This window comes from Pimephales promelas, chromosome 18 (genome assembly GCF_988280905.1).
Source record: "Pimephales promelas chromosome 18, fPimPro1.hap1.1, whole genome shotgun sequence".
Classification (NCBI taxonomy): Eukaryota; Metazoa; Chordata; class Actinopteri; order Cypriniformes; family Leuciscidae; genus Pimephales; species Pimephales promelas.
The window spans coordinates 5,529,207-5,540,609 of NC_142786.1; the positions used below are offsets into that span (position 1 = coordinate 5,529,207).

Genomic DNA, 11,403 nt, shown 5'->3' on the forward strand with positions numbered 1-11,403 from the left:
TTTTTTCCTCCCGAAATGCTCTACAAACGTAATAAGCGACCTAGCCCACCATTTCCGAGAAGCAAGATCCCATGAACCCCCGATCGATAACGTATTTACATGCATGGCCAGCTTTATGCAGATTGCAAGATATTGTGTGCATTATTGAACGCTATAAGTACAATTCGTTATAATATTGAAGACAGAGTTAAATAGAGTTGTTGTTTAAGAGTTTAAAAGAGTTTAATATCGTGAAAAAGTTCATATATTTCAGTAATTCAACTATAAAGGTGGAACTATATTATTTAGATTACATGCAAAGTGAGATATTTCAAGATTTTATTTATTTTAGTTTTGATGATATGGCTTACAGCTATAAAAATCCCAAGTTCAAAATTACAATATTGTGAAAAGTTTTCATAGCTGACCATATATATATATATATATATATATATATATATATATATATATGTATTGACCCATATTTAAATATGTTGTTTTCACTTTGTACTAAAATATATATTTTTAATTCTATAAATCATGGATCAAAATTATCTTGCACATACTGTTCCCTATGATAAAATACAAACTGGCCCTATCTGGGTAAAAATATCTATTTGATGTATTTTTGTTTTCCTATACAAATATTTATCCAAAATAATAAGCGCCAAAAATGCTGCATCACTTTCACCACACAGAAATTTGTTTTGCATAAGTACAACAGATTTAATGGTTATGTATAATGTGTCATAGAATGTTTCAATTACAAAAAAGAAATACTCTACTAAAATGTAAATCACTACACTCTAAAAAATGCTGGGTTGTTTTAACCCAACTTTGGGTCAAATATGGACTAACCCAGCCATTGGGTTAAATTTTTACATTACATTTTTAACCCAACATTTCAGGTTTGTCCATATTTGACCCAAAATTGGGTTAAAACAACCCAGCATTTTTTAGAGTGTAAGAGCAGAATAATCCAGTTGTTGTTATAAAGTATGTGTGAGATATTAGGGAATAAATCGAATTTAAAAATTTTGTTTTCCTGTAGTGTGGAAATGTTTTACACTTGCGGTCCCAATGAGGCAATGGTGGTGTCGGGTAAGACTAAACATCACAAAAATGTGTTTATACAGAGAAATATTTTCAGTAGAAATCATGAAAACATGTTCTCATGTGTTATTGGACTCCTCAGGTTTCTGCCGGTCTCCACCGCTCATGATATCTGGTGGGAGAGTGTTTGTTGTCCCATGCGTTCAGCAGATTCAAAGGTATTATTCCCTCTGTGTGTTTGTGTATAATATATATATGTGTGTGTGTGTGTGGTTTTGCATGAACAAATCTAAGCTTTTTCTCTCTCTTCCATCACAGGATCTCTCTGAACACTCTGACACTGAATGTAAAGAGTGATAAAGTCTACACACGTCATGGAGTGCCCATCTCTGTCACTGGAATTGCACAGGTTAACACACACTCTCTAATAACCTATAAACATCATTTCATTTGGGTTTTTGTCATTTTTGTCACAAATGATAAGATAGTTGACCCTTCTTTAAATAACTTTTCTGTAGAAAGTAATTCTTGTTGATTATGTGGCTTATCAGATTATGTTTCTCTCCTACAGATGAAGATTCAGGGCCAGAATAAGCAGATGTTGGCGGCAGCCTGCCAGATGTTCATGGGAAAGTCAGAGGGTGAGATTGCTCACATTGCCTTGGAAACACTGGAGGGCCACCAGAGAGCTATCATTGCTCACCTGACCGTGGAGGTAAATAGATAAAGTGCACAAATAGTGCTCACCTTGCAAATGAACGGCACTCTAGTGCAACATTACGAACAGTAAAACTAGATATAAGTTATAAATAATTTTGCTGATGCTTTTGTTGGCCATTCAGACACATCATTTATGGGAGGAAGAGTATTTAAATGGGTGGTTGATTATGATTTCATCTTTTTAACTTTAGTTAGTGTGTAATGTTGCTGTTTGTGCATAAACAACATCTGCAAAGTTACGATGCTCAAAGTTCAAAGCAAAGGGAGATATTTTCCTTACCAGAAATCTGTTTTTAAGGACTACAAAAACTGGCTGGTATGGACTACAGTGAGTTTTTCAAGGGTTTGTGACATCACTAACCCTAAAATTTACAGAAATTCCGCCCCCAGGAATAATGACAGAATATGCTAATGAATGACTAGAAGATAACTACACATGAATCCACGCTACATGAATTCATCAACAAACCACCCAGAAATGTCCTGTTGCATTCTACATGTTTTCACTTCTTATTGAGTCTCTCCATATTTGTCCTTCTCTGATTTGAACATAAAAGACTAGAAATTTTTAAGATTTCAGTGTATATCTGTGTGAGGTAATCGAAGAGGGCTCCGCCCTCAGCAGCTCATTTGCATTTAAAGGGACACACACAAAAACAGTGCGTTTTTGCTCACCCTCATAAACTGCGATCGCGGTCTCAATCAAATTTACCCTGTTGTGTAAACCTGGCCCCTAGTATTCAAAATCTGCACTTTCAGTCCTCATCTTAGTTAAACCTTGACTTAATTTAGCATGATAACTTTGATGTTTCTTTACAAGTAAAGAACTAAGTAAGTGGGTTGTGTGTTTGTTCTTTAGGAGATCTACAAAGACCGCAAGAAGTTCTCCGAACAGGTCTTCAAGGTGGCTTCGTCCGACCTTGTCAACATGGGCATCAGTGTGGTCAGCTACACACTCAAGGATGTTCACGATGACCAGGTCTGTTAGTCTGTTCAAATGTTTTAAAACTGTAAAAATGATACTATGTGAGTGGTGAATCAAGCCCTTTTCTTTCAGGATTACCTGCACTCTTTGGGAAAAGCCCGTACAGCCCAAGTGCAGAAGGATGCACGTATCGGGGAAGCCAAGAACAAAAGAGATGCAGTGATCAGGGTGAGCCTTTCCTCAACTTAATTTCAAATAAAGCCTATTTTCTAAATATCACTGAGGATTTATGTTAAAATATTCTCGTTACGCCTCTCATTTGCTCTCTGTAGGAGGCCCATGCTATGCAGGAAAAGATATCTGCTCAGTACTTGAATGAGATCGAGATGGCTAAGGCTCAGAGAGACTACGAGCTAAAGAAGGCTGTCTACGACATTGAGGTCTTCACCAAAAAAGCTGAGTCTGAAATGGCCTATCAGCTCCAGGTAAAAAAAAAAATACAACCAAACCTTTTAGTGACCATCAATGATGTGAAAGACTTTCTTGTGCTTCGATGTTATCTTTGGGGTTTTTGTTAACTCTTTCCCGCCATTTTCTGGGAATCCGTGCACTGTTAGACGGTAGGGGGCGCTGTTACGGATCTTCTGAAATAGTACAGCATCTCTGGATCCAAAAACAAGAGATGTAAAAGATCTGCATAAACAAGAAGGAGCAGATAAAGTTGTTTACGCACAAGTAAGCTAATATGACCAATCATTCAACAGCATAAAAATCAAAACTGCTTGAACCCAGGACTAGGTATATGACTGTAAAGCTTTCGGGGAGTTGATGGACTCGATCTACGTTTTAATAATCAAAAACAAAGTCTTTGACCAAAACAAAAAAAAAAAGCAATTTTCTCAGATTTTTGTTTGAAATGTTGTTTTTATGAAAATTATTCACAGTCAAATGTGAATGAAGCTAGACTAAAATGTTTATTTTGTTACTCTTTTTTTTTTTATATGTTGACTGAGAAAATATTCTGGGGGCTTTGAAAGTTTGTGAACATGATCAAAAATGCTGGCGGTGACTGGCAACTTAAAAATGAAATGCTGGAGTTATTATAGTAAACATAACTATGTTGAGTGATTCAGGTAATCTTCATCCTGCTGTGTAATTGTTGCATTAGGTGGCGAAGACGAAGCAGCAGATCGAGGAGCAGAAGATGCAGGTGCAAGTGGTGGAGCGCTCGCAACAAATCTTGCTGCAGGAACAGGAGATCACGCGCAAGGAGAAAGAGCTGGAGGCCAAAATCATGAAACCAGCCGATGCCGAGCGATACCGGCTGGAGAAACTGGCACAAGCCGAGCGGTGAGATGGATGTGCCTTCAGTTCAGCTGTTTGTTTGTTTTAAAGGGGTCATGCCCATTTATTGGTATGATTCTTTAGGGTCTTCATATAAGTTTGTAACATCCTTTGGTTAAAATTCCTCAATGGTTGTGTAAAACTACACTCTTTTTACCTCCTCATAACCAGCGACCCGTCACAGCGACCCGTTTCGGTGCATGTCTCTTTAAATGATAATGAGTAACTGCTCACCCCACCCCTAACTTCCATGGGATACATAGATATCCATAATAAAGGCTAGATGTCTTATGGCGGAGTCTCTATCGTCATCACCGGCGGCCATCTTGTCACAGGCAAGCTGATGCAAGATGAGTGATCACGAACACAAATACTCTTATCTCGTTGAAATTTTGACGGATTTACAAACGGTTTGGTTTCTTACAAACGTTATTAACGGGGCTATAATTCTGCATGATTATTTATTTATACACGTATTATTCATGAGTATGCTGTGTCATAACTACATCTCTGACGTTTATAACAAACCAAACCGTTTGAAAATCGGTAGAAAATTTAGCAAGTTAAAAGTACATGCACCATTAAAACACAATGTTACGAGTGAGCGAGCTGCCTGTGACAAGATGGCCGCCGAATGGCTGAGGACGTAAATATGCTAATACGGGGCAGTCCGTCAGCGGTCATGGGCAGAGCGTGAGCAATATGACAATATATTGCTCAGAAAATCCAAACGGCTTGATTATTGAGAGTGTTTAGACTTATTGAGGATAAAAAAAGGAGTGAATGGATTTGTTTCATTGTATGGTGGTTGTGTCCACACACTACACAGACACATTTATATGCAAACACCATAAACAAGTGAAATTTTGCATCTGATGACCCCTTTAAAATATAACGTGAAGGTCAATTTCCACAAACATTTACCAATTACTTTTGTGTGTACTAGTGTGTAATTTCTGCACTAGTGTCATAAAAAAAATGCAAAAAGACTATTTTAGCATAGAAGTGCCCCAAATATGCTTATTCAGATTTGACCTTACATGCAGTGTGAAATATAGTTGTTTGTAAATGAAAAAGCTCTGCAAATTTTCAAAGCTCAAAAAACACAACAAATATTCTCCTAAAAGAAAGAATCTGAACTGCATGAAACATCAAGTCTTCCTGCACAAACCTGTGTAGGTTTGTAACAAATTAGAGCCAGACCGATATATCGGCCGATGTTTCCAAAATATCGGTATCGGCAGTTATAATGGCCAAAGAATGAATATTTAAAAAATAAAAACGGACGAAACACGCTTCAATCATCTCTCCTTGGCCTGTTATATTGAAAATGTATGTTTTACAATTTGCAGTATGATGTTATCTATTGCTAAATTATGGCTCATCATAGACTAGCTAACCACAAAGTAGGCTAACGCCACTATCATCAGTGGAAGACCGCTAATGTTAACATTAATGAGCTTGGAAACCACAATGAACTTTTTCTGCCTAAATAAAGTAATGATTACCGTATTTATAACTAGCATATCTAGTTACAGTCCCTGCATTGTAAAATGTAATTTATACTTGCGAGGAGTGAACATTTAGACATAGAGAAAAAGTATCAAACATATCATGTGCAGAAAAGCTAGCTTTTCTTTTACACGTGTGTGAAATCCAACAATATTTAACAAAAAAAAAATATCGGGCGATATATCGGAATATCGGATTTTAAAACCCCAAAATATTTGTAACGTTATCGGCCTTCAAAATCCTTTACCGGTCGGGCTCTATAACAAATGTATGTAATACTTACTTAGTGCTTGCGAACATGTTCTACTTTGACCTGATTTCAAACACTATAGATTTAGCTGAAACCTGGAAAAGAAGAGAGGAGATACTGCAATGTATATTTTCAGAAAATGTGAAAATCTTTTTTTTTTACCTTGGATGCATGTAAACCTATTGAAGGAGACCTTCAAAATTAGGAACCTTTAAAATAGCATAACAGGGACACTTAATACACGAATATTAATAACAGTAGTTTTTAATTAGTTAATAAGTTAGGTTAATATAGGTAAATATTTTGAATGTATAAGTTATGACTAAAGTTTTCTCTCTCTGACATCATCCACCAGTCTTCAGCTAATCATGGAGGCAGAAGCTGAGGCCGAATCCATCAAAGTAAGTGATCCGCCATGTCTAATTATAATCAAACATGCAAAACTGTTTGTGTTATACATTATCTGTGTCTCTACTTCACTAAGTAGATATTGTGTTTGTAAAGAAGATATGTTAGCTCACACACTTGCTCTGACCAGGTGAGAGGAGAGGCCGAAGCGTACGCCGTGGAGGCTAAAGGTCGTGCCGAGGCCGAGCAGATGGCCAAGAAAGCCGAGGCCTTCCAGCAATACAAAGAAGGAGCGATGGTGGACATGCTGCTGGAGAAACTGCCACTGGTGAGAGGGAATTTCAATTTGAGTGTGTATACAATACACAGAAAAATATAGCATTTTACTGCAAAAAAGGGGTTACACTTTATTTTGAAGTGCACTAACAGAGCAACCGCACCAGGGTTTGTTTTAAAGGAGTAGTTCACTTTTAAAAAAACTTTTGCTGATAATTTACTCGCCCCCATGTCATCCAAGATGTCCATGTCTTTATTTCTTCAGTCGAACAGAAATTAAGGTTTTTGATGAAAACATTCCAGGATTTTCTCCATATAATGGACTTCAATGGGAACCAAACGGTTCAAGGTCCAAATGAGAGTTTCAGTGCAGCTTCAAAGGGCTTTAAACGACATCAGACGATGATTAAGGGTCTTATATAGGACCCTTCGAGTCATGACTCGAAAAAAGATTTGTTCATTTTGATGAACGAGTTTGAACAGAAGAGTCACGAACGCGCATCACAGAACAGAGCAAGGCGAGCATTTGTGCTTATAAAACTTAAACTTTTTTATTTATTTTTGAAATGACTGATGGTTTTGCTAGATAAGACCCTTATTCATTGTCTGGTGTCGTTTAAAGCCCTTTGAAGCTGCACTGAAACTCTCATTTGGACCTTGAACCGTTTGGTTCCCATTGAAGTCCATTATATGGAGAAAATCCTGGAATGTTTTCATCAAAATCCTTAATTTCTTTTCGACTGAAGAAAGAAAGACATGGACATCTTGGATGACATGGGGGTGAGTAAATTATCAGCAAAAGTTTTTTGAAAAGTGAACTACTCCTTTAATCGAACCAAACATGCCAAGTGTAACACACCATAAGTTATAGCTAGTAGACTGTCTAAAATGGACCATCGAAATAAAGATCCGGTAAGGACTACAAATCCACATCGAGCAGAATGCAGTTTGAGCTGACGTTGTGTAATGATGGTGAATTGTGTGTTTTCTATCCATTAGATGGCCGAGGAAATCAGTAAGCCCCTGTCATCTGCCAATAAAGTCACCATGGTTTCCAGCGGAGGCGGAGAGATCGGCGCAGCCAAGCTGACCGGCGAAGTGCTCGACATCATGACCAAACTGCCTGAGACCATCGAGAAACTGACCGGCATCAGTATTTCCCAGGTCAAAACAGCATTTCAGATTTCATCCAAATGATCTTCAACTTATTTTGCTCATCGTGTCGTTTGTGCATATTTTTGCAAGTATAATTGACCGAATTTCTCTTCTCCTTTAGGTGGCCCGAACCGGTTGAACCCACTCTCCAACGTGACATAACTGTATGCATGCTTTATGGATCTTTCCTTTAATAATTCTCTCACTTTTCCTCTCAGTTTCTTTCTCAAACTCTCTCCTCTTCCTGTAACATTATCTTTCTTGTCTTCCACTCTGCATCTTCTTTGTTTACTCTTTCCCATGTCTCTCTCTCTCTCTCGTCTCGACTTACACTTCCTGTCTGTCTTGCCTTGCTGCCAAAACCCAAAGTGCATTTTAATCTAAAACTCCAGGGAAGAATGCTATTCTTTGTATTTTCAACGTAATCATCATAAGAACGTGAAGTCCAGGGATCTGTCGAACAGCATTAGACACTGTAGCTTTTAACATTTTGAAATGTTACGTTCACCTTTAGTTTTTCGTATAGGGACGTGCACTAAGAACATTACATTATACATGAGCTTTCCATTAGTTAATCTTTTGGAGGCCAACGTAACATGAAGGGAAACATATCTGTTTCTGTGCGTTATATAGGATACACTCTCACTTTACCTCAGCGATGTGTGTGAGCTGTCTTAGATGGACGTTATTGTGTAGGAATTCTAGCAGTTATTCTGCTTCAATGGTACTGTGCTTTGACATGTGAAAATACTGCCAATAATCTCAGATCATCATTACTTGTGTTTAAGTGTTTATTCAAATGAACAATCAAATGTCTTTATATGTAATGCGGAAGTATAGTTCAGTAAATATGCTGTTTTTAGCTTATTTATTTCACCAATATTATTTGTAGGAGTTTTGTATCGTTTGAAGTGTTTTCATTGTGTACGATTAAATATTATACATTTGTACGGTTTCATCTTAAAGGGATACTTCACTTTTTTTTGGAAATAGGCTCAGAGTTAAACTGTTGAGTTTTACCGTTTTTGAATCCATTCAGCCGATCTCCGGCTTTCGCGGTAACACTTTTAGCATAGCTTAGCATACATCATTGAAGTGCACAAGACCATTAGCATTTCTAAAAAAAAAATGACCAAAATATTTCGATATTTTTCCTGTAGTTACATCGTGCACTAAGACCGACGGAAAATGTAAAGTTGCGATTTTCTAGACTGATATGGCTAGGAACTATACTCTCATTCCTGCGTAATAATCAAGAAACATTACTGCTGTACAATGAGCACAGGAGGCGTATTGATATGACGCAGCGCCTGAAAATAGTGCCCAGCTTCCAACGTGACCGGGACTAAGTATGTGTAGTCATTACGCCTACTGCACTCATGGTACGGCAGTAAAGTTTCTTGATTGTTACGTATAGTTTCTAACAATATCAGTCTAGAAAATCGCAACTTTACATTTTCCGTCGGTCTTAGTGCACGATGCAACTACACAAGAGTCAAGTTTTAAATAGGAAAAATATTGAAAGACTTTAGTCTTTTTTTTTTTTTAGAAATGCTAATGGTCTTGTGCATTTCAATGATGTATGCTAAGCTATGCTAAAAGTGGTACCGCGAAAACCGGAGATCGGCTGAATGGATTCAAAAACGGTAAAACTCAACAGTTTAACTCTGGTGGAGTTATAAAATGAGCCTATTTCCCAAAAAAAAGTGGAGTATCCCTTTAAAGCAGAGCATAACGTGATCATCAAATTCTTATCCAAATAGTTTCAATACCCCTTTTAACTTGTTTCATTAAAAAAAGGGATATTAAGGAGTTTAGTTTAAAAACTCCAAAATGTTTTGTTTGTGATTATACAGTATTTAATTTACAAACATTATTGTGACGAATGTTCTTTTTTCAAAAATGTTTTAATGTCAGTATAATATGTTGACACTTGACTTTTCATTAGATAAGCCTTCATAATTCATAATCAGACATCATTTGTCCCTTAATAATTACTAACATTTTGTCTGATGTGTAAACACTGTTATGGTACTATAGATGTTGTATGTAATGCAGACTGAACTAACCACACATGACATTTTTGTATTCGTTTCCACAATCTTCATGACTAATATTTTTGAAGTAGAGTGCATTACTTGAAGGCTGTATTAATAGTTCGGCCTGTACAGTAATATTTGGATTGATGTAGTATGCAGGGCGTTAGGTAGACCTGCTGTGTAGGCTAGGGCTGCAATGTTAGAAAAGCTGTTTTGAAACTTTTTCTATTCTATTCAAAGTATCTATACAATTATATACACAAATCTCCAACTTCATCAGTTTCAGCATGCATGCAAAGACTAACAAACCAAAACCATTCTGTTGTCTGTTTGTGCTTATGATGCCTTAAAGTAACATGCCTACTAAAATAAACATTTAACTATTTGTTCAGTCTAAATCAATTCATTTCAACAAACGTTCCCTGCAGAATGCCAAACCCTAGTAAACATGAACATGGGAAAGCGATTGACCTAAGCTTGCGGCCCAAAGTTTACTGAAACCTTTGCAACCACATTGAATCTAGTTTACTAAATTCTGCCATATTAAACTCAATTACCTAGCCATATTGTGGTCGTATTGCTGGACAAACTAGATCAATGACAGTCATGTTTAGCTTCTTCCATTTTCTAATGATTGCTCCAACAGTGGATCTTTTTTCTCCAAGCTGCTTGGCAATTTCCCCGTATCCCTTTCCAGCCTTGTGGAGGTGTACAATTTTGTGTCTAGTGTCTTTGGACAGCTTTTTGGTCTTGGCCATGTTAGTTGTTGGATTCTTATGCCTGGTTCAGATTACACGATTTTTTTGTCTGTTACGACTTACGACATGTACACTGACACTGACAAATGTCAGTGTACATGTTGCTTCCTGACCAGTCATCGAATGCCATCTTTAATGGCGCGGGTGATGTCATTGAGAAGGCGAAACTAGTAGCGAGTGACTTCCGGAAATGAACGTATTGTATTGGCTGTCCTGTGTTCAGAAAAAAGTAAAAAAAGAAAGAAAACCCGACAATGGACACGTTCCTGGATTGCTGGGCTGACAGTGTAGGCTGTCAATCCTCCGAAGAGAACTTGAGGTAAAATATTGTTTTCTTACATATTTTTACTATTAGTTTTAACGTTAGCACCACCGTCTCTCTTTCGTTTCGCCATTTTTGAAAGTTGTGTACGGAAAAGCTTCTGTGCTCCTATTGGTCAACCTCATACATGTGACGGAACCGGCGTGGACGACCGTTAAAAAAACTAGTCTTTTGGGGGTTTTTTTTGATGTCGTGAAGCATCGCAGACGCAACGTAGGTTTTCGCTAGAGCCCGACCGATAAAGGATTTTGAAGGCCGATACCGATACAAATATTTTTTGGTTTTAAAATCCGATATATCGCCGATATTTTTTTATTTCAGACACGCGCAACAAAACATTAACAGATTTCCCTAACATTAGTTATTTGTAGTTATTTATGAGTTTTAACTAAAATAATATGATAATGCATTTTAAAAAGTTTATTTTTTTGTCACAACAGAACAGACTGATTATAGCGGCATTAGCTAGCTTTGTGGTTAGCTGGTCTATAATGAGCCATAATTGAGCAATGGATTACGTCATACTGCAAATTGTAAAACATGCATTTTCAATATAACAGGCCAAGGAGAGATGATACGTCTCATTGCTATAACCGTCACGCGCTATTGAAGAAATACTTCAGTCACATTGTCAAAAGTTAAAAGGACAGTCAGTCAACTACACTGTAACAACGTAACGTAATTATTACTTGCTGATTCCGCTTCACTCTCGGCTTATTTAA

The 11,403-nt window shown here is 37.2% G+C and overlaps 1 protein-coding gene across 2 annotated transcripts in view; it reads left to right on the plus strand.

The window, feature by feature from the left end:
• The window catches only part of flot1a (flotillin 1a), a 10,571-nt gene extending 585 nt beyond the window's left edge, over positions 1-9,986 (plus strand). For both annotated transcript variants that reach the window (XM_039678822.2, XM_039678823.2), the window contains exons 2-13: positions 1,031-1,080; positions 1,175-1,250; positions 1,351-1,441; positions 1,604-1,747; positions 2,612-2,731; positions 2,810-2,905; positions 3,010-3,162; positions 3,846-4,027; positions 6,139-6,184; positions 6,322-6,459; positions 7,407-7,571; positions 7,684-9,986. In XM_039678822.2, the coding sequence (XP_039534756.1) occupies positions 1,038-1,080; positions 1,175-1,250; positions 1,351-1,441; positions 1,604-1,747; positions 2,612-2,731; positions 2,810-2,905; positions 3,010-3,162; positions 3,846-4,027; positions 6,139-6,184; positions 6,322-6,459; positions 7,407-7,571; positions 7,684-7,701 (1,272 nt within the window). In that variant the 5' untranslated portion in view covers positions 1,031-1,037 and the 3' untranslated portion in view covers positions 7,702-9,986. The remainder of the gene's footprint in view (positions 1-1,030; positions 1,081-1,174; positions 1,251-1,350; positions 1,442-1,603; positions 1,748-2,611; positions 2,732-2,809; positions 2,906-3,009; positions 3,163-3,845; positions 4,028-6,138; positions 6,185-6,321; positions 6,460-7,406; positions 7,572-7,683) is intronic.
• Positions 9,987-11,403: the final 1,417 nt, after the last annotated feature.